The following is a 22,620-nucleotide window of genomic DNA, read 5'->3' as shown; positions in this document are numbered from 1 at the left end:
AGGACCCTGAGGGGCTCCCTCACTTTCATTTCTCTTCAAAGACCTGAACCTTACAGCATGTTGGTTAAGGAGGAAGGCTTTCACAGTCAGATAAGGCTAAATTTGACTCTGCTGTGGCACTCACCGTGTGAGTTGGGCAAGTTACATAACCTCTCTGGGCCTTAATTTCCTCTTGTATAAATGGGGTTAATTGTACCTACTTCACAGGACTATTTATAGAAATTAAAGGAGATTATGTATAATATTTAACACCCCCTCTACCCACCAGCACACAATAAGCAATAAAAACAAAACCCTAACTGATTTCTTCTGATTTAGTTCTATAGCTTTCTCTCTCAACCCATTTCATCAATCTGATTTAGGGAAATCCAGGTGAGTCTTCTGGACCACCTTCAACCCTTTGCATCCTTCCCTAATCCTCAAGGAGAAGGGGTTTATTTTCCCTCCCTCTTGGAGGTGTTAGGGACCAGATTTGTGGGGCTGAGTGATGGGCAGGAGTCAAGTCTTCCTTTCACTCCTTCCATTATTTCTTTTACCTAAGGGAACCCCAAAACAAGTTCCACAGTTCCTGGGAGTTAGAATCCTGGCTCCCAGTGGAAAGAAGCTGTGAGAAATGGAGGCTTTTCCTACCCACCAAACTGTCTGGTTCCAGGATGGGTTTGGAAAGAATATAAAAGATTCCAGCTCTGGTCAGTGGGGGCACCGGGCTGGGTTTATTGCACTGCAACAGAGTTTAAATAAGTCCCAGGTGTCCCGAGCCGAGGTGAGGGGAGGGTTGGGCAGAGAGAGGAAGGGCAGCGTCAGTGCAGCTGGCAGGCAGAACCCAAATCCTGCAGGCCCAAGACAGTGGGCTCCCCTTTCTCTGGGGGACTGGGAGGGCCTGTCTTTGGCCAGGCTGAGGTTCCAGATCTGTTGCCATCATGGCCCCTTCAGAGTCCTGGGCAATTCCTGACTTCTCCTGTGTCAGAGGTGGGCTGGGCCCCCAGGCCCAGGTGTCTGGTGCAGGCTCAACTGTTGTCCTGAATCTGCCTGGTTAGGTTACCAAAGTCTGAGTCTGGATCCCAGATCAACCCCAGGCCCCAGGTTGAATCTGGCCCCATTAGAGTTCTGATTCTCCTTGGAGCTGTTCTGGGCCAGCATTGATCCTTGTTTGGTATCTGTCCTGAGCTGGTCCTGGGGCACCATCCACGGTTAGTGTTCCTTATTCGCCCACGAGGGTGGGGACTGTCCAGAGCTGCCAGGTCTCACTCCCCAGGTTCCAGGTTCTTAGCTGGGGCTTTATGTGGATCTCTGGCAAAGCTGAGGACAGATCTTTGCAGGCTGGAGCTAGACAGAAAGTCCTGGTGGCAAGTTTGGCCCAGAGAACTGAGATTGGATTCCCCAGTTCTGGTTCCAAGTTGTTTTCAGGAAACTCTCTCCAAAATGCAAAGGCTGCAGGGAGGCTGGGGCCTCTGTCCCTGGGTCTAGGTTCCCCCATCCATGAGGAGGACATGTGTAAACGAGGGTCCTTCACAGTGCATGGGGGGCGAGGATCCTCTGCTCCTCACCTCCCGGCTCTGGCCCTTCAAGTATGTCTCTGGGCTGGGGAGAGGAGCTTCTCCCTGGCCCTCAGCACCTTCAGGAAGCACTCAGCCCCCTCCCTGTCAGTAGACTGAGGGTGGGGGACTGAGCCTTCAGGATTGGAGTCTGGGATTAGGAGTCAGGCATCAGAGGTGGCTGGAGGCTTGAGCTGAGCTTTTTCCATGGCGGTGCCATATGGGAGGGAGCGTTTGAAGAATCCAAGCTAATGAAGGGGAAAGGAGGGAGAGTTTAGATTCTCTGGCTCCCATTTTTCTCCAGATCTTATCCCAAGAGGGAATGAAGAGGACTCTCTAGTGCTTCCAATCTCCCCATCTTGCAAAAGTGCCCTAAATTCAGGCTGTTATGTCTACCTCTCTAAGAAGTCCAATGGGTCAGGAGGGCTATAGCTGGGGGTGCTTTGGTAGAAAGGGATCAGTGTCATAAAATGCCTCCAGGTAAGCCAGGGATAGCAAATAGGTTTGAACTCAAGTTCCAAGTCTGACTGCCTGGTATTGGCTGCCTCTGGAGGAGGATTCTGAGGGCACTGCTAGGGTATGATCAATTAGTGATAGTTGCCATGGGTCTTTGGAGGAAGTGACAGCACAAATGCCATATATTTGCCACCTGTGAGTAACACTGATGTTGCAAGTATAGGCAAACTTAACAGGTTGATTCAAGAGACTCTTTCTAAGATAGGGGCTGTAGAATGAAGGGAAGGATCCTATAGGCAGGGTCAGGATGGGATGCACGTGGCCAGGCCACAGGTGGGGGCATGTGGCTAGAGAATTGGTCTGGAGATGCTTGGGATTGTGCTGGGTCAAGGGCAGAACCTGATGAGAGGGCAGCCAAGTCACAGGTAGGATATGGCTGACCTTGTAGAGGATGTAGATGAGCAGACCTAGGAGCAGGAGGCCAATGAGGATGGCTAGGATAATAATCCACAGTGGGACACCGTGGCTGCCTTCTGCCTTGGTCCACTGTACAACTGTGGGCACCTAGGGGGCAAGTCACGAGAAGTCACTGAAAAGCCATTAGTTCTTCCCACCTACACCCGGCTCCCACTTGCCATTGGACCTAGACCCACCTCTCATTTCCCATCTTGGGCTAACAGAATTCTGAACTTCAATGTGCATCGTTGTCTCTAACTTTTGGGCCTTCACATTTGCTAGTTTCCTCTCCCCAGAGAATATTCGTTTCTTGAGTGGTTAGCCTGGTAGTTCAGGTCTCAGCTTAAACATTACTTCTTTCCGGAAGCCTTTCGTGACCCAGCAAGACTGTGTTCAAGTGTCCCCATGATGTGTTCCCATAAATATCCTGCCACTTGTCACACTGTGTTCTTATTGCCCATTAGACTGTGAACTCTAGGAGCGAAGACGCCCTGTCCATCTGGCTTATCATTATATCCCTAGTACAGGACATAGTAGATGCTCAATAAATATTTGTTATAATAATAGGGCCACCCTCCATCTATGTCTCAGTCCTAGTGCAGGCCTAGCACTCTGAACCCTATCTTTTTTGGCCCAGACCTCTGGCCCTGGACCCACCAGAAGTTCCTTTCGGGGAAGCTGCCGAGGCAGGATTCGATAAGGCATCTTCAGGGCTTCGTACACAGCTTCACATTGCAGGCTAAATGGCTGGTGCTCTCGCTGTGGGTAGAGGAAAGGTGTTCAGGGCATCCCCTGCTGCCCACTTGGGATCTAGAGGACATAGGGTTCCTCATGGTCTGGGTCAGGTTTGAGCTTTCTCTGTTTTGGGCTCACTCTCTCCTGAATCTCTATGTCCCTTACATGAGATAATAAATGTGTAATTGAATAGTTGTAACTAAATAATAATGCACAGATGACTGCATGTTCAAAAGATTTTTTTTTGAATCATTAATGTGGGTTAAGCACCCAGGACAATACCTGGCCCATAGTGTACACTTCATAAATGACTGTTCTTTACTATTCCTACATCTGCTTGTCTCTCCGCTATAGATTCATCTTCCATCTCTGTTTTTCTATCCTTCTATGCACACTGGTCACCCTCCAGCTCTCCCACCTTCTTTGAATGGGCCAGGAAAGGGAAGCTGTCACTCTTCTCAGTGTGGCCACTAGGTGGTGCCAAGGACACAGCCCTGTCTAAACAAGGGCAGGAGGGGAGCAGGAGTGCCTGGATCCCATTCCCCAAAGGATGTGGCTAGGACAGTGGGGAAAGGGAGGATCAGTCCAGGCAGGCCCGAAGGTGGGGGTCAGGGTGAGGTAAAGCTCCCTTACCTGCAGGAAGGTTTTGGCCTGGACTCGGAAATGCAGTTGCAGACTTAGGCTTTCTTGCCGGTGGAGTGACCCAAGCTCACAGCGCAGCCTGAAACACTCCACCTCTGGGCATTTCTGGGAAGAAAGAGGAAGCCTGAACCTGAAATTCTGCCCTTTGAGAATTAAAACAGGTACTCAATGCTTCGGCCCAGACCTCATTCCCAGGATGACTTACCAGGATCTGAGGCCCTGAGGAGGCAGGACTGTGGCCTGGAGCTTCCCGTCTTTGCAGCCTGTGGTTCTGGGAACCCTCGGGATCCAACTGGAAGAGGAAACAGACTATTAGCTGCCTCTTCCACCTCATTACAGCATCTAAGTCAGCCTGCACCTGGGTCTCAGAACAGCTTCAACCTGTTCTTTTATCCACTCAACTGACCACCTCCGGTGGCAAATCACCAAGCTCAGTGTGAAACATGGAAATGAATAAGACTTGATTCTTGGAGTTTACAAGAAAGATATGTGTAAATAATTAGGCCCCTGTCCCCCCTTAGGGTCTTTGCATTGGCTATTCCTTCTTGGAATGTGCTTCCCCAAGTTTTCAAAGTAGGTTCATCCTTATCTTTCAGGCCTCCAGAGGTTTTCCCTGATGACTCAAACAGTCTCCAGTTCCCTTCCCAGTTCAGAATGTTAGCACTGCACTTTTATCACTTTTCAATACCTGTTAATCTCTCTTTTTAATTTGTATTGTCTATTACCCTCCACTAAAATGCAAGCTCCATGATAGTGGGAACCTTGTTAGTTTGGTTCAGTGCAATATTTCCTGAGTCTATAATAGGGTTCAGTGCAGGCACTCATTTAATTAAATATTGTTAATGCCCTGCAGGCATGGCTCAGTGGTTGAGCATCCAGGAGACTGCAGCTCAATTCCGGGTCAGGGCACATGCCCAGGTTTCAGGTTCAATCCCCAGTAGGGGGTGTGCAGGAGGCAGTCTTTCAGTGACTCTCTCATCATTGATGTTTCTATCTCTCTCTCTCCCTCTCCTTTCTTCTCTCTGAAATCAATAAAGACATATTAAAAAAAATTAAAAGGAAAACATCCTGTTTAATTAAATATTGTTAATGAGTAAACAGGTATTGGGGCCCACAGGAACAGATCTGAAGAAGGCTTCCCAGAGGTGTTGGTGTAGAGCTGTGCTCTCAGAGTATGCCAGGGCAAGAAATAAGGGAGGGTATTTCAGGCAAAATGACAGAAATTCAGTGCATAACAGAGTCTTTTTCCTTCCTAGGGCCTAGAGGTGTCTGTGGGCCTTCTGACCCCCTTCCAGTGGCCTAAGTCCTAGCTTCAGGCACATCCTCATTCGCTCTTCCAGGCCCCCAGTGACCTTCCCCAAACCTATTACCCTTGGTTCCCCTGCCCACTCCAGTCTCCAGGCCTCTCACCTCCAGGTGCTCTGAGTTGGGGAGGTGACTGGAGGTACAGTTGCTGAGTCCTGTAAACCTGGTCATGTAGAGGAGCTGCTGACCTTCCAGACTCTGGGGACAGCTGAGCTCCAGCACACCCCGGCTAATGGAGCTGGGGCCCAGGTTGATGAGCTGAGGAGAGGAGAGAACAATCATCATAAGAAGGGAATGATTCTGCTCCATTGAGACCCTGGGTCACCATGGCCCACTATACCCTGCAGCAAGTCTCAGGAGTTAGAGGGGAAATCAATGGGCAGAGACGAAATACTCTCCAACCAATATTCTTAGAGGTGGCTCTATCTTCCTTTCCAAGTCACTCAACTGGCCTGTCCCTACTCTGGCTGTCTCTCAAACTGACCCTGCCCAGCCCTTTACATATTACTCCCCCTCCCTCCTCTCTTCCTTTCAGTCATCATTCTGTTCCCTGCCATCTGTCACTCATACTAGCTCCTCCTTCCCTATCAATCACTGTGCTCCCACCCCTCCAATTCCCAGCTGCCTGTTCTGGTCCTAGTCTGCTCTGCCTTTATCCCTCCTTACCTCATAAACATGATGGACAGAAGGGCCCAGGTCCCCCTCCTTCTGAGGCTGTTCTGGGGGATGCCAGTCACTCACTGGGAATAGCACCACGTCAGGCTTGGAGACACTAAGGAGGAGGGTGGTTTAGAGGACAGTGGAAGAAACCCTATATGCATACTTTCCTAGAAGTCTGTCTCCACTCCCAGCAAGACCCCATTTCCCTGGGCACTGACCCATTAAGGGAGACCTGGGCTTGAGCCTCCACCGAGAGCCGGAAGGAAACCACTTCGCTTTGCGAGTTGTTGAGATTCTTGCTGTGGGATGGAGAGACTGAGTTGGTGCTGGAGCCCAGCCAGGGAGGATTCCACTGGCCCTGCCCCCAACTCCACTGCAGCCTGGGCCCACCCACACCCTACCTGAGGATCTGGAAGTCAAACTGGATCGTTTTCTTCGTGTCCCGGAGGTGAGGAACTGTGAACCGAAGGCCACCCCAGAGCTATGGAACAGGGAGTGAGGACAGGGAGGCTGTTAGATTGGGCATTTGCCTCTTCCAATTCCAGCCCTCCTTCCCGATCCCACAGCACTGCCCTCTCAGGTCCTCTCTCCAATCCCAGACTTACACTGGCTCCTGCCTTCATGGGGTTGCCCAGGTCACACACCAGTAGGCGGCTCTGGTTCACGGCAAAGTAGTCACAGCTCAGGCTGGAGAAGTTCTGGAGGTGGGGTGGGTATGCAGGTAAGGTTTTGGTGCCCCTCTAGCAGAGCTTCCTCCCAAGCCCCACCTGAGAGTCCCCCCTGAGTCTGTTCATACCCCTGGGTATCTGACGAGTCCTGAGTACTCAGCCTCTGGAGGAGCCGTGACTCGAAGCTCAGCCTCATAGGCACCACCCTCACCCACATTCTGGGCATGGAAAGTTAGGTTCAGAGAATTCTTGTCGCCCAGGTACACCTGGTTCGGCTTCCTGGAGTGGGCACACAAGGTAAGGGACACTTAATCCCCAAACCAGGACAATGGGCCACAATAAAGATAACAACAATAATAATAGATACCATTTACTGAGTTTCAACTCTATGGCAGGCACTAGGCTAGATGCTTCATGTAAGTGATTTCATTTAATTCTTCCAAAAGACTAGAAAAGTAGGTGTTATTGTTCCCACTATACGGATGAAGCTGAAACTCGGAGAAGCTGAGTAACTTCCCAAGGTCACACAGCTACTAGTATGTCCCTATTGTACTTTTTCAGGTGCCAGGTACTTCCAAGTTCCATGTGTCTTGATTCAAGATCTTGGCATCTGAAACCCCCAGCTTGGTGTTAGCCTTCACGTACCCAATCACTTCCAGCTGTAGGTCTGGCACACAGATGTTGTCTTCTCCACAGTCCAGTAAGATCTGAGCCTGAGAAGCAGAGCAGCCTTCAGAGAGGCAGTTTAGAACCCCTCCTGGGCTGTAGGTGGGCTCCCCACTTCTAGGGCTCTGCCCCCAGGTGTCAGGCCCCTCTCCTGGCTTCTCCCCGCCCTGTCCTCACCTTGTCCTCTATGCGGCTCTTGCTCTGGTAATGTAAGACTGGTCGGAGGCCATGGCTGTCCACAGGGGCTTGGGGGTCCAGGGAGAAGTTGAGGGCAATGTGAATCGGGGAGAGTTTGTCTCGGAACTCTGACTCGTTCTGGGTCAGGGGAGAGGGTTCACAAGGTCAGGGGACATTGGGGATTTGATGGCCCTGCTCCTCAGCTTCTCATGTCTCCTTTTGTCCACTTAGGGCTTTCAAGAATTCAGGTGTCCAAACTTGACCATCTTCATTGCTTGAGATGCCCTGGCAGCCTGGTTCCCAGCTCTGACAGAAGGGTCTCCTTCTTCAGCCCCACCAAAGTCCCAAGCCTTTCACTGGAACCTCCCAATCTCTTTCCCTTCAGGAGGGGCCCCCCAGTTCTCTTCAGCCACCCTCCCCAGGCTGGCCCATATCCTGCCCTTGAGGTGATACCCTGAGGTAGATCTTCATCTCTCTGCAGTCCTCCCGAGCCCCATTCTGGATGAGCAGGGTCTGGGTCAGGGTCGCCTGCTTGGAGGCCAGAAACAGCGCTCGCCGTACTCCTCCCTTCTGCTTCTGCCAGTCCAACTGGAGTTCCACCGTGAAGCCTGCAGCAGGGGCTGTATGTTAGGAGAATCTGCCTCTCTCTCTCAACCTATTCAGAGAGAAGGGAAGTGCCCATGTCCCTAGTCCCTCCATCCTGTCCCAGTGCCTGAAGGATTCAGGGAGTCTCCTTTACCGATGGAATCAGGAACATGTTTTCCAGAAGCATTGAGGCAGAAGCTAAGGTTGATGCTGGAGGAAGACCAAGAGTAAAGTTGATGTACCCAACTGGAACAGGCATCCTACACCTTCCACCTATCCCCCAGGTAGACCCAGACTAGGACACCCTCATTTTCCCCCTTCTACAGACCTGGTCTCCCTGCCCACTCCAAGGCACAGACTGAGGTAACCCAGACTGACCCCTGCAATACCCTGGGCCCCAGCTTACCAAGCCACAGGGTTCCCCTCCAAGCTGCAGCTGCGCTCCTCTGGGTTAAACATGGCAGGAAAGATGGTGAGGGAGGCACTGGCAGACACAATGGGGCGACCCCTGCCAAGAGTAGATGTGGGTCAATAGAACTAAGACTCCTCTGGAACCTGGGCACAGGAAGCTGATGCTCAAGCCCCAGGATCCCAGTGTCCTTTGTATACTTTTCCAACCTCAGCCCTATTGAGGAATTCCTCAGTTCCCACTTCTCCCAGGGGGCCCACCCTGTAGTTCATACCTGTATACCACAGCCTTGTCCACACCAAAGGACCCCACAATCAGATCTGCAAGAAGTCAAGAAACTACCCTTTAAACAAGCCCCAAATCAGGACCCTTCTTTCCTAACACCCTTCTAGTTTCATTGCTCAAGGAGGCTGAAGTGAGGGGACATCGCCATCTGGTGGCAGTATCCTAAAACTGCCCCCAAGGACTTCAGGAAAGTGCAGAGAGGGGTTAGGGGCCAGTGACCAGGGAATTCTAAGATGAACAGGGCCTAGGGTACAACTCACCAGGGTATCCATTGCCATCCAGGTCTCGGCCTCCTCGAAGTGCAGAGCCAAAGAAGTCTGGAGTGTGACCAGTTGCCCACAGGGGCAACAGAACCTGGGAAGGCTTAGAGCCCAGCCCCACTGGGCTCCCAGGGAACACAAACACCACTCCTTGCTGGGTCTCGCCACCAAAGGGAGCTCCAATGGCCACATCTGCAAGAAACACAACACACACCAGTCAGCAGGCCCAGAATCCAGGAGTCTAAATCTTTACCACCAAACCCCAGGATCCAGGATCCTATTTTTCCCAGCAGTCATTCCCAGATTCTAATTTCTTCAAAGCCTCCAGACCTAGACATTGGGATTAAAGTCTACACACCGCCTTGAGAAGACACTGAGGGTCTGGGTATCTTAGCCACCCTCTTTCTAAATCCCTTCTGACTCAGGCCCCTGACCCCCTCCCTAGCTCCTTGTACTTACCGTTGTAGCCATCTTGGTCCAGGTCCCCCAGGGGGGTCAAGGAACTTCCAAATCGGCCAAACTCATCATGGCCAGTAAGAGTAAGGGTGGGTGTGGGCTCCATGCCGGCTGGCTGCTGCAGGTAGATGTAGACCCTGCCTACCTCCTGAGGTCGCCCATCGGCTGTCCGATCCATGAGCAGGGGTGCTCCCACCAGCAAGTCATCTAGCCTGGGGGGTAGGGGGAAAAGTTAGGCATCCTGGCACCCTGCCTTGCCACCTCCCCTCCCAATCCCAATGCCAGGAAATTCTGGAGGCATCCTGGATCCTAGTCTCCCTCCCACCCAAGTGATAAGAGCAGAGGTCTTCTCATCTTAGCTTTCAGCTCTCTTCTTGCCCCTGAGCAAAGGGAATGTAGGAAAAAGTGAGGAGAAGCCAGGGAAGAAGCCTGGAGAAAACCTCTCTTTGCATTTTTCTGTCCCACCCCACTCTTTCTTCTTGGGAAGGGCATCATGGTGTGCCTTTCCCTACTACTCACCCATCCCCATTGATATCTGTTGCAGCCACTGCATAGCCATAGTAGGAAGCCATCTGGGGAGGACAGAGGGGCAGTTCTGGGTCAGAACTAGGGGCTTAATCAATAAAATCAATAGGGGTTATGGGGGGAAGTCAGAGACTCCAGGGAGCCTCAGAAGTTGGGCTGAGCTTATTGGGTTAGAGCTGGGACTTGGCGGCAGAGGGCCAAGCTGGGTTGGGGCTGGGGGTGTTCTCACCTGTTCCCCTGAGAAGTTGTAGAGGGACCGAATGTCTGAGCCATTAAGGATGGTGACCTGGGAATGAGAAGAAACGCCTATTGGCCCAGGACTCCCAGACCAGCCAGTGGACAGAAAGCAGATATGTACAGGCTACCCAAGGGCAGGCATTCCTTGGAGACACAGACTACTTGTCCTCTAATCCCTTCCTGAGCTTTGCCCTCATATTCCCATTTCTATGCCAGTAGCTTAGTCCCACAGCAACTTTATTATTTTTCCCCATATCACTTATCAACTACTGTCAGATTGAATATTTATCTGTCTTTTGCCCATCTCTACCAACTAGAATGAAAGATCAATGCAGGCAAGAGCTTTGTTTTGTTTTTTTGCTTTCTCCCCAGAGCCTAAAGTAATGCTTGGCAAGCAGTAGACACTCAGTAATTATTAGCTGAATGAATGCACACCGAGGCCTCAGTCATTCTTCATCCTCCAGCCCCCCAAACCACAAACACTCACGTCTTCCCTATGTCTCCTCTTCGTGGCTGGCCTTACCAGTCCCTAAGTCTTTTTTCTTTTTCTTTAAAAATATGTTTTATAGCCCAGCCAGAGTGGCTTAGCTGTTAAGCATCAACCTATGATCTAGGAGATCACTGTTCGATTCCCGGTCAGGGCACATACCCAGATTGTGGGCTCGAACCCCAGCAGGGGGTATGCAGGAGGCAGCTGATCAATGACTCTCATCACTGATGTTTCTATCTCTCTCTCTCCCTCTCCCTTCCTCTCTCTGAAATCAATAAAGACATATTTTAAAAGAAAAAGAAAAGAAAAAAAAGAAACATCAATGATGAGAGAGTCATTGATCGGCTGCTTCCTGCATGGTTCCTACTGGGGATCTAGCCCATAAGCCAGAATCTCCAGCTTCAGGGATCGATGCTCAATTACTGAACCACGCCGCCACTGCCTGGGCCAGTCCCCAAGTTTTTTGACTCCTTGCTCTCTTCCCCACTGTTGCTGCTGTTAATCTGGTGAGAGTCCTGTCACAGGACTGCTGGAGAGCCTCTCAGCTACCTCCCTGCCTGCCTCCCTGCCTCAAACCATCCCTTCCTCTAAGCACCCTTTCCCCACTACAGCAGAATGATTGGCCTCAAACAGATCTAGGAGGGACACCTCTGGCTTGAAAACCCACAGTGGTGCCCTGGTCAGGTGGCTCAGTTGGTTGGAGCATTGTCCCGTACACCAAAAGGTAGTGGGTTCAGTTCCTGGTCAGGGCACATACCTAGATTGCGGGTTCAATCCCTGATCCCAGTGCGTACAGGAGGCAACCGATCCATGTTTCTGTCTCTCTCTCCCCACCTTCCTCTCTCTCTAAAAATCAATAAAAACACATCCTCCAGGGGAGAAAAAGGGACATCTGTAATATTTTAAACAAAAATAAAATAAAAAAAACAACCAAAAAAACCCCAAAACACATCCTCCAGTGAGGATTAAAAAAACCCAAAACAACAAACCCACAGTGGTTCCCTGCAGCCACTGCCTGAAGTCTCCACTTCTTGGCTGGTCCTCTGAGGCCCTGGATAACTGATCCCAACCTTTCTGCTTTCGCTCAGCCTTTCCTCATTCTCCTCACCCTCAGTCAGCCTATGAGCCTGCTATATAGGCCTGACATGTTTTCCTTTCCTTCCACACTTTTTTTCATGCTCCTGTCTAGGATGCCCTCTTGCTTTATCTCCACTGACCCTTCACAGAACCTTCTCTGATCCATCCCTGCCCTGGAAAGGAGGTTATTCCTTTCCCCAAACTAATATACCATCTTAACCACTTTTCTGAAATTTACCATAGTGCAAGAAGAATGCTGACTTTGGGATAAGACAGACCTGGTTTTAAATTCCTACCCAGGCACTTACTAACAGTGTGATCTTAAACAACTTACTGCGTCTTTTAGAGCCTCAGCTTTCTCATGTGTCTAATGCACATGGTAATATCCACCCTCATTGGCTTGTTGTGAGGAATAGAAATCACAAGTGGACAGTGCCCGAAGCACTGAGTCGCTCATGACTAGTAGCTGTACCTTAGGTTGTAATTGTGTGTGTCTTATCTTACGTACTTGATCAGAAGCACCTCATGAGATGGGGTATGATGTCTCATTCATCCTCTTATCTCTTACCTTGCTTTAATAAATGTTAATTGAACAAACACCTATGGCATTCTTATCTGTATCCTTTTTAAAGCACTTGTCATGGTCTAATAATAACAGCTCCAGCTGTATACTGACTAACAGTTCACTAAGTACTTTCACATGCATTACCTCATTTCATCCTTACAAGAGTCTTGTGAGGTCAGAACTATTATTAGCCCATTATACAGAGAAGAATGAGGCTCAGAGAGGTTAGGCAGGCTCAAGGATTTTACGAAATGAAGTAGGGTATGAATAAATAAAAATAACAGAAGGATTCATCTAGAGTAAGTGCCAGGACTTGAACCCAGGTCTGACCCCAGAGCCTGTGTTCTGATCCACTTTTTGAATCCTCGCAAACTGCCATGCATGTTTTTTGTAATTAGCCAGGGGAGGGGAGGAAAGGGAAGGTCAAGCAGGGTCTTACATAACCATAGGTGAGGTTCCCTTTTGGCACGCCAGCAACAAAGTCTGCAAAGAGAAGAAAGTTGTGGACTAAGGGTGGGAAAAGGGGAGTCACAAGAATGGTAAGTGTCTCAGCTCCTGTGGCCTGAGACCCTGGGTCTCCATCCACCCCCTTTGGCCCTAGCCTGTAGACATACTCACCTTCTGTGTCATCACCACTGAATTCACCTACAGCCACAGAGTAACCTGGGGGAGAGGGTGGGTGAGTATTAATTAGTATTCTTGCTTTGAGGACCCATCTGCCCTGGCCCATTCTCCAATCCCCCCCCACCTCTACTGGGCCTTCATAGTCAGCCTGCCCATGACAAATATGACAGAGGGACTGGGGATGCCTGAGTGGGAAAAGAGGAGGCAAGGGAGTGTGTGAGGACAGGAGCACCTGAGGTTCCCCCCTGCAGTTTCCTCCCACTTGCTCACTTACCCAGATAGCTGTCATCATAGATGGAACTGGCCTGGCGAGTCTGAAGCTGCCCCTGAACCAGGTTGATCAGGTACTCAGGGTAATAGGACTCTGCAATCTGCTCCTGGGTGGCCGACAGGATCTGGCCTGGGGAAGGGGCCGAGGAGATGGATGGAGTAGGAGGGGGCAGGGAAAAGAGACACTGGGGTGTGTGTGACTGGGTAGGATTTCAGAAGTCTGGTTTAAGGAAGGGAAGCTTGTGGAAGGTGGTGGAAGGGGACACGTTAAGTCTCAAAAAAGGGAGAGAATTGGGATGGTCAGCAGAGGAGGGGAGGATGGTGGTCTCAGGCTGGGAGCGGGGATGAGAAACCTTGTGCCGGGGGCCTAGGTATCAGCATTAGGAAGGACTTACCTTGCCAGAAATAGCTCCCTGGTCCACCTAGGACCACACGCCCAGTCTGGGGGGGGGGGGGGGAGAAGGAGGTGAGTCTGTATCTAGTCCTGATCCCCCTGTGTCTACCACCAACAGCCACATCCCTTCCAGATCACTCTCTTACCTTGGTGAACTCAGCACTGAAGCCCCCTTGGCAGTAGCCCTGTCCTGCTGCCCAGCTGAAATCTGTGAGGGAGAAGGTGGTGGGAAGGAGGCCCACATGGATGGGTCATGCAGGAAAAAAGAGACTGGGGAAGGAGGTGGGAGAGGAAACCTGAGGAAGGACCTCCCTGAATCAGAGAGTAAGCAAAAGACTAATCAGGAGGGTTGTAGGGATTCATATAGAGAGGCCCATGCTCACTCTTGCCCTACCTGAGCGGCAAGGTGCATACTCCAGAATTCGGGTGAAGTTGTCTGTGGAGAGGTAGCAGGTGCCCACAGGATCGCTCAGTGGCTCCTTCTCTGTGCGCCAACTGTATAGTGGAGCACAGGCCTAGGAAGGCCACGGGGAGGGAGCTTTAGGTTTAGACCAACAGAAATCCTCCTCCCTCCCTCCAGGCCTGTGCTCCACTACACCTGACCATTGCCCATTCCCTGGTCACCACCCCCCTGAGCCTGCTGGTCCCTCACCAAGATGGAGGAGCCATGGGCTCGAACTGTTGCTCCGAACCACTGTAAGGACTTGTACTCCACGGGTTCCTCTCCCTCGGGGATGGAGAGTGAGGACTCCAGGATCCGAGAGCCTTGGGGAAGTGAGAAAGGGGAGTCATGCAAGTAGTGGGCAACTGAGCCCTAGCAAGCCTTAAGTCCAGGACTTATTGGGAGGGGGAATAGGGAAGGGTCTTTAGATTCTGCTTTGTGTGGCCTGACGCACCCCTGCTCTATACAACATACACACACCTGGGATTTCTAGAGTTGCCTTTCCCTGGTCTAGCTGGGCCAAGGTTGCTTGCAGTGAGGTGGGGGCAGGAGGGTAGTGGGGGAAGAATGGCTATTTCCTGGGAGGGTAACCCTCTGGCTGCACTTCTCTGTCCAGGCTGTATCTCTAAGCGCCTTGTTCTTTTCTTGGTCTTTCTCACATCTCTGGATTGCTGCCCCTATGTCTCCCCCTCCCTCTTTTTCTCTGTGCATCTGTCTTTCTCTTTCTAAGTCCTAGCTCTGCTCTCTGCAGGACATCCATTTTTATTCCTCTGATTCTTACCTGTCTTTCTGGTTAAAAAAACAAATCAGTCTGTTTCATGATCTTATCTCCCACCCCCATTGTCCCCATCTGTTTATGCATTCCTCTTTTTGTCCCCTTGCCCCAGTCTTTATCTCTGCAGCCAGATATATCTCAGCAGTTTATATCCTTACTCCACCATTTACTAGCTGTGTGAACTTGAACAAGTTACTTAACCTCTATTTCCTCACCTATAAAATGGGGATAATATCTCATACAGTTGTTGAAAGAATTAAGTGAGTTAGTATTTATAAAGTGCTTATAACAGTGCTGGGCACAGAGCAAGTGCTCTTGAAGTGTTGGCTGTTTTTACTGTTTATCTCTTGTCTCTTTCTGTCTCCCTCCTCTCTATCTCTGCATCTACCCTGGACCTTGAGCTCTTTGAGGGCAGTGGCTAAATCATGCTTCAATTCCCCGCAGCCCCAGCACAGTGCCTGGCAAGCACTATCACTTAGTCAGTGCTTAGTTAAATGAATCAAATAGTCTGTGTGACTCTCCCTGTCTTTGTCTGTGTTACTGCCCTGGCCTCCCTGAATTGTGGGTGATTCAGGGGAAATGAGAGCCACATGTTTCTGAATCATGCCCGCCCTCCTTGGGCTGGGCTGGACTGGGAACGTGGTGTGAGTGCCACGGGGAGCCGCGTACCGCTGCACAGAACTGGAGCACCACCAGAGCATCAGAGTGCTGGGAGGGCACAGCGCCAAGGAACCGGGAAGGCCCCACCCGGGCCTCATCCCCAGGCCACAGCCCCACCCCCGTCCCTCCCTGAACTTCCCAGGCCTACCAAGGGGGGTGGTTACCTTTGCTGTCAAACTCAACAGGGGTGCACTGTGCCAGGCTGGTGCTCCAGGGACAGAGGTAGACAGCACCACCCTGCAGCACTCCTGGCTGGCTGGTGTTAGCCTTGGGTGCTCCCACCAGCACGCTGACCCTGTGGAGGGGAAGGGAGAGGCAGTTCAGGGTGGCTCCTAGCTCTTCTCCAATTTCCCAAGGCAGGAAGGACCCAGGCTTCTGGGCCAGGGGCTGACTGGGGGGTGGGGGAGATGCCCCCTGGGTTGTATTTATATCTCAGAAGATGCCACAGATGCCAGAGGCACAGGCTGGAGTCAGGCGGTCCCCATGTGCTGCTGTCACTAACACAACCCCTCCCCTCCTTCCACCACTCTCTTTCCTCTCCTACCTTCCCGTTATTAAAGAGAGCAGGAGCCAGAGTCAGTTCTGGAAAGGAAAAGAGGGGCCAGAGGTTCTGGCCTCGGCTTCTCCATCTCTCTATGGACTTGCCAAGATTCGATGTGCAGCCCCTGGAAACACAGGGTGCTCTCACCTAGCCTGTATCCTCTTGTCCCAAGCCAAAGCCTTTCTCTGGGCCAAGACCCAGGCATCCCGCTGCCCTGCTGCCCAGCCCAGGGGCGTGTAGGAGGAAAATGTGAGTCTTGGAAATCAGGCAGTAGAAGTGGAGAGAAGAGCTGGAGGCTGGTGAAAACAGATTGTTCCCCTGGGCTTGGGCCTGCCTTCACCTTGGGCTCTGGTGTGGACTTCCCCATTGTGGCTGGGTCTTTGTCTTATCTCCTAAACCCCTTTCCCACACACCATCTCTAGGAGTCTGAATTCAGATCCTGCTCTACTGGAGTCTTAGTTCTAGACACAGTTCCTCAGTCCCCCCAAAACTATAAGGAGAGGGTTGCCTTTGCTGGGGGTTCTATGTAATGGGGAGGGTCATAGTTAAGGTCCTGAACAATCTTTCTATCTTTTGCTTGGTCTTTACCATTCCATGGTCCCTTGCCTCTGAGGCTTCTGCACAGCAGTCAGCCCTCTCGGCTTTCTCCTCTAGGAGACTCCCATGAGGACTGCATCTGGCAACCGGGGCAACTGGCCCTGGCCCTGGGCCAGTGTCCCTGCAAGCCCTCTGCTCTCCTCCCATACCTGCCTCTGGCACTGTTTCTCAACCTCTCTGTTCCTCTGCTCCTGTGACTGCTTGCTCTCTTGGTTTCAGTTTTTGTCGTCTCTCTCTTGATCTCAGATCTCGGGCTTCTCTATCTCTATTGATTCCTGTCCTTTCAGTTTCAGCATTCCCGATACCCACCCCTTCTCTGATATTAGGATACCCTTTTCAGCCTTTCTTAGCAGGAAAGAGTGTCCAAGTGGGGGATTGTGGTAGAGCTGGGTTTGTCTTCCAAGAGGACTGGGTGGAGAAGTGGTGAAAAGGGTGGGGTCCAAGAGAAATAGGGGATGGGAACAACTGAGGAAATAGCTCCATGGGACTGAAGTGGGGAGTGAGCAGTCCAGAGGATGAGAATGGAGGAGGGAGAGGCCAGGGTCCAGAGGAATGGGGGGGTGGGGCCAGTGAGAGTTCCTGGAGTGATGGGGGGTGGGGTGCCAGCCTTGGTTACCCGGGGAATAGGAAATGTTTACTGCCTGTGGCTTCCTGTCTGTTTTCAACCTCTCTCTTCTCCATTTGTCTCCCACCCGCTGGGCCCCACCCTTTTCACTCAGGCATTACAAACAGTTGGGGGTGGGCCATGGCACAGGGACCCGGTCAATTACCAGGCCCAGTAGGTAAAGGTTGGTGGTGGGGAGAGGCTGCATTGTCCCAGGGCTGGGTGAGGAGAGAGGGGTACAACCCTATCTTAGCAGAGGCAGCCCCAGCAAAGTGTGGTATAGGAGGCAGTGAAAAGAGCACTGGACTGGGGGTCAGCACCGGGCAAGGGTCAGGCACTTGCTCAGTATGGACTTGGGCTATATTCTTCCCCTCTTTCTCTGGGAGCAGAGATTGAACAGGTTATCTCAAAGTCTCCAGGAACTCTGATAGTCTGTTTCCAGGAGAACACAGGGCTATGGTCAAGGGACCCAGTTCCCACTCTCAATTTTTACAACACCCCGGCTCTTGAGGAGGAGCTGAGTCTGGGCTCTCTGGGGATGGCCTGAGGAAGGAGCCTGGAGTTTGACAGGGCTGGAAGGTGAAGAGAAAGACCTTACATGCCTCCCCCCCATCATGGCTTATACCCAAGGGTTCAGTAGCCCTCCTATCCCAGTTCCTCCAAGTCAGTCTAATAACTAGTACCCTCGCCTATGTGCCAAGTGGGGCACCTGGTGTCAGGGATGGGGCATCACACAGCTTATCTTTATTCTTCTACTCTTAGCTCCTGCTTCCTAAATCCTGGAGCAGTTGGGTCTCCTTAGAGGTCCAAGAAGGTAACAATGGAAGGTCCTTGGGCTATTTTCAATTTTTCAGAAAGCCTAATGGAAATCATGCATTTACCTGATAAGGCAGCCCAGGCTAATTAAAACCTCAAGTATATTTGCTTTTGGCTGGAATTATATCAACTCATGTAGAGAACCTGACTATTTCATATTGGTCACAAGCTCTGACTGGCAGATGTCTTCTTGTTCTCACTTCCAGTTGATAAAAAAAAAAATCAGAAAAAAAGATTTATTTCTTACTAAATGCAGTTTGGCAGGTAAACCCTTCTAAAAGGTAGAGTCCAAGGGAAGAAATAATTGCCATAATTTATTTTGAAGACTCAGAACCCTGAAATTCTAGAGTTGGTTCTTGGAGACACAGGCTGCCACAGCTGGAATGCACTGTAGAGGGAATCCACCGGTTTGAAGACTTTCTTGTAGATGCCTCTGGGCTACCACATGGAGTAGGGAGAGGCTAGTTTGGTCCTGACACTCCTCCTCATCTTCTTTCAGAGCAATCTCTTTTCCCTGTTTTATATAGAATGTCCTGGTAAAATATCATTTGAATTAAAAAAAAAAGGAAATTAAGAAAAAAAACGGGCATTAAAAATTGCTGACTGAGCCCTGGCCGGTTTCGCTCAGTGGTTAGAGCATCAGCTTTTGAAGAGAAGGGTCTCAGGTTTGATTTCTGGTCAAGGGCACATACCTGAGTTGCAGGCTTGTGTGTCCCTGACCCCAGTTGATCTCCGGCCACAGCTGGGGTGCATGCAGAAGGTAACCAATCAATATGTCTCTCTCACATTGATATTTCTCTCTCTCTCTCTCTCTCTCTCTCTCTCTCCCCCTCCTTCCTCCCCTCCAGTCTAAGAAAAATCAATGGAAAAAATATCCTCGGGTCAGGATTAACACACAAAAAACTCAACCTGCTGACTGATTCCTATGTCTTTACTTTACAGATGGGAAAATGAAATCCCAGAAAAGTGAAGTAACATGTCGAAAGTCACTCAGAATCCTTTTCAACATAAAAACTAGAAGCCAGGAATCCAGATTCCTAGGCCAGTGTTCTAGTCTACCCTGTTGCCAGTTTATCCCCTGTTCTCTCCACTATCTCCCTGGCCAGGCTTCTGATTAACCAAGATCCTGTTCAATACATGCTTACTGTTTGACTCTATTGGCCTGACAAGGTCGGGGGCGGAGAGAAGCAAATGGACCAGGGCCCACTTCCTGCAGGTCCTACAGCAGTCCTGGCCAGGCCAGAAGGAGACACCTAGTTCAGTGTCCCCCAGTGTATTCTCAAAGAAAATGCCTGCCTGGCTGGGGAGGGAGAGGTGCCTCTACCTACGGCAACTAAGTACCAGAAGGGAATAAAGAGCTGGGCTAAGGCTGGTGCACCTTTTAAGTTTGTGTCCTAGGCCAAGTCACTTTCCCTCTCCAAGCCTTGGATTCTCTGCCGATAAAATGGTGGGCTGCCCTTGAATTGCCTCTAAAACAAATTCTAGTTCTAAACTTCTATGACTCCTGCAGCTTCAGTATATAAATGGAGCGCCTGGCCAGAGTGGCTCAGCAGCTGTTAAGCACTGACCTATCATCCAGACATCCAGGAAATCGTGGTTCGATTCCTGGCAGGGCACATGCCCAGGTTACTGGCTTGATCTCCAACAGGGGGTGTGCAGGAGGCACTTGATCAATAACTCTCATCATTGATGTTTCTCTCTCTCCCTCGCCCTTCCTCTCAATGAAATCAATAAAAAAAATATTAAAAAAAAAGAAATGGGAGAAAATTTAGAAAAAGAACTAGGTGGTATCTAGAAGGAGAGAAGCAGAGACAGAAAATAGTTACCTCAAAAATCATGCCTGCCATGTATTGATCACCCTCTATGGACCCTATGGACCAGGTGCTTTTTATATATATTGTCTCATTTAGTCCTCAAAACAGCCCCATAAGTTAGGTGTCTGATTTTCATAAGAACACCAGGCTCTAACAGCTTAAGTAGCTGGTCACAGGTCAAACAAAGAACAAGTAAGTGGTAGAGCCAGGTGCATACCCAGTTCTGCCTGACTTAAGGCCTGGTCCTTGTCTATACCATGCAAAATCTCTTGTGTTCACTCTGCCCTTTGATGCTGGTTTGGTGTGCAGTGTGAGAGGTGATGCAGAGGGACTAAGAACACTGAGGCCCTCCCTCTCCAGTGATGGCCCCAGGTGAGCCACTATTTTGATCCCCTGTGGGTAGGAGGGGGTGGAAAGCCCAGCTGTGGTGGAAGGGAGGTCACTGGGGAGGTGGAATGTTCAGAGTCCTACTCTGAGAGTGTACTGTAAAGAGAAAATGAGAGGGGGAGGAGTGCAAGCTAGACACCTGGGTTCTCTTGGAAGGAGAGATGAGAAGGGGAGGGAGGAGGGATGAAAATGCTGGGTCCTGTTTTAGAAGAGGGCTTTAGGGACTGTGGGATCAGGCCAGGGGCCAGACAGACACCTAGGGAACCGGAAGTGTGTGAAAGTCCAGATGTCTTAGAGGAGTGTTTTAGAAGGGTGATGACACTCCTGTTGGTTGTGGGGTGGGGTAAGAGGAAGGTTACCCAGATATGGGGAAGGATCCCCTCCCCTCCCCGCCTCTTCTCTATTCCATTAGGGTTGTGGTAAGCAGTTTAAGGGGGCCTTGGGGGAGGCCAGGTCTGGCAGAGGTTCCAGGCCACGGTGATGCAATGGGGTTTGGGCAAGAGGCCAGGGGGGTGGGGTGGGGGGTGGGTGGGGACCTTGAATAGCCCAGAACTAACAGCTAAGGCCTATCTTTCTTTCTTTTTTTCATCCCCAAGTCCTCTAGACAATGGAGAAACTTAACCACCCCCTTCCCTAACTGAATTAGCTAGATTAATCCTTTTCTCTAAAAATTAAAGAAAATGAGTAGAGATCAGTTAATTGTATCAGGTGTAAAAACAGCTCCTTGTAAAAACAGGACCTTGACAGAGGTCCTATCAAACCCTAAGATACCAGGGATTGGGGTGGTGGTGGTAGTGGGGAGCAGTGGGAAGCTCAGAGCCCAGAGATGTAGGAGAAACAGGACTATTGTGGAGGATCAGGAATCTGGTACCTGGGAGTCCCTGGATGCTACCCAGAAACACCTTCCCCTCTTCCCAACCCCCCACATTTAAATAAAAGCCCCAGTTCTAATGTTGCCTCAGCTCCAGCTTTGGTTTCCCCATGCCAGAGGGTTCCCCATTTTCCAGGCACTCGGGGTCTCTGATGGTCACCCTGCTGAGCTGGGAATGAGGAGCCTCCTCTGAGCCTTCCCCAGGCTCTGATGTTCTGTGTTATGACGCTCCCGGTCCCAGCGAGCCCCCGTCTCCCCAGCTTCCGACCCCAGCCCCCAGGTCTTAGTTCAGCTCCAGCCCACAAGCTACAGGAAACCAGCTTTTCTCTTCCTCCCGGGAGCTAGAGGAAGAGGGAAACCGCCCACCCCCCTCCACGCGCGCACACACACCCCTCCCGACACATCGGAGCACCGCCCTTGGCTGAGCCCACCCCCAGCCCCGGCGCCCCCAGTGCCAGGGTTCCGGGACTCTCCCCAAGCTGCTGGATCCCCTCATCTGAACAGAGCCTGGGGGCGGAGGGCGGAGTGGGAGACCAAGGAGAAAGGGAAGGGAGCCGCCGTCCCCCTCCCGGGTCTTTCCCAGTCTGAGTTGAGGGGGGAGGGGAGGATGAGGCTGGCCCCCATTTAACCTCTGGGCCCCTCTCTGTCTCCGACTCCCCTCTTACTACACGCAGTTCATTCTGCTTCGACCGGTTCTCTCTCCGCACAAGGGCCCTCGGGGACCTGAGGTCCCCCAGTGCTCCAAAAAGCCCTTCCCGGCCTCCGCGCCCCCTCTTCGCCGGCGTCCGCTTGGGTCCCGGCAGCTCACAGATCTCAGCCGGAGACCCTCTGCTCTCCGTTCACGCGCCCCCCTCTCCCTTGGCCCCGAGACCCCTTCCCAGACTTTTCCAGGTTCCAGCTTCGTGTCCTCTCCCCACCCCACACATGTCTCCCCACTGATCTCTCTCAAACTCCAGGCCCCCTCCACGCCGGCCACTGTTCCCTCCCTAGTCCTGCGCAGGCCCCCAACTCTAGCGTGGGCCCCCAACTCCAGCCCTAGTCCTTCCAAACTCCGCCTCTCAAACTCAAGCCTTGGTCCCCTCCAGACTTCAGCCGCGCCCCCACTTTCCAGGCGTCCCCCACCCCCTCCATCCCGCCGCCAACTCTTCTCACTCACCCGTCCGTTCCCGGCCGATAAAACTCCACCGAGAAGCCGAAGAAGGAGCCCGGGGGCCCGGAGAGCACTGCTGGGGCCTCCGAGTCTAAGTTGAAGCCCCCGACCCCGGGTGTCGGCGGCAGCAGCAGCAGCAGCAAGGGCAGCAGCAGCGGCGGCGGCGCGGGGCGGGGCGGGGGGCCCCAGCGTGGCTGCACCGCGTGGAGAGGGGACCCTGGCGTCCGGCTCCCCATAGCGCCCGCTCTCCCCTGTCCTGGGGCCACCGACCCGGAGCCGCTTCCTAAACCTCGCAGAGGCGAATGACTCAACGCGGGGAGGAGTTTGCCAAACTCCCGGCTGAGCCCTCCCTCCGCCTGCCGGGGGGGTGGGCGAGGGGGCATTCCTGGGTCCTCCGAACGCTGCACCCGCGCCCCCCACCCCGAAGGGGCGTGGGGGGGCCGCACCTCTCCACTGCCCTCTCCCAACCCCAGCTGGAGGCCGGTG

At 51.8% G+C, this 22,620-nt stretch overlaps 1 protein-coding gene and 1 long non-coding RNA gene across 2 annotated transcripts in view; one reads left to right on the top strand and one right to left on the bottom strand.

The window, feature by feature from the left end:
• Positions 1-300: 300 nt before the first annotated feature.
• Positions 301-22,584, bottom strand: ITGA5 (integrin subunit alpha 5). Its single transcript, XM_016217999.2, has 30 exons — positions 22,141-22,584; positions 15,519-15,649; positions 14,130-14,242; positions 13,872-13,992; positions 13,624-13,685; positions 13,479-13,524; positions 13,088-13,213; positions 12,808-12,852; positions 12,629-12,672; positions 10,050-10,106; positions 9,815-9,867; positions 9,299-9,507; positions 8,840-9,031; positions 8,569-8,614; positions 8,292-8,393; positions 8,040-8,095; positions 7,754-7,908; positions 7,301-7,438; positions 7,103-7,170; positions 6,586-6,736; positions 6,395-6,487; positions 6,191-6,270; positions 6,008-6,088; positions 5,796-5,901; positions 5,235-5,387; positions 4,030-4,116; positions 3,816-3,929; positions 3,105-3,206; positions 2,433-2,555; positions 301-1,783 (listed from the first exon to the last, which is right to left on the bottom strand). The coding sequence occupies exons 1-30, from the start codon at positions 22,515-22,517 to the stop codon at positions 1,700-1,702; spliced, it is 3,315 nt and encodes a 1,104-aa protein (XP_016073485.2). The 5' UTR covers positions 22,518-22,584; the 3' UTR covers positions 301-1,699.
• The window catches only part of LOC148093844 (uncharacterized), a 28,895-nt gene continuing 28,604 nt past the window's right edge, over positions 22,330-22,620 (top strand). Inside the window, exon 1 of the long non-coding RNA XR_015714058.1 lies at positions 22,330-22,620. This is a non-coding gene — a long non-coding RNA (uncharacterized LOC148093844).

This window comes from Miniopterus natalensis, chromosome 2 (genome assembly GCF_054644295.1).
Source record: "Miniopterus natalensis isolate mMinNat1 chromosome 2, mMinNat1.hap1, whole genome shotgun sequence".
NCBI classification, from domain to species: Eukaryota; Metazoa; Chordata; class Mammalia; order Chiroptera; family Miniopteridae; genus Miniopterus; species Miniopterus natalensis.
This window is presented reverse-complemented; position numbering and strand designations above follow the sequence as displayed.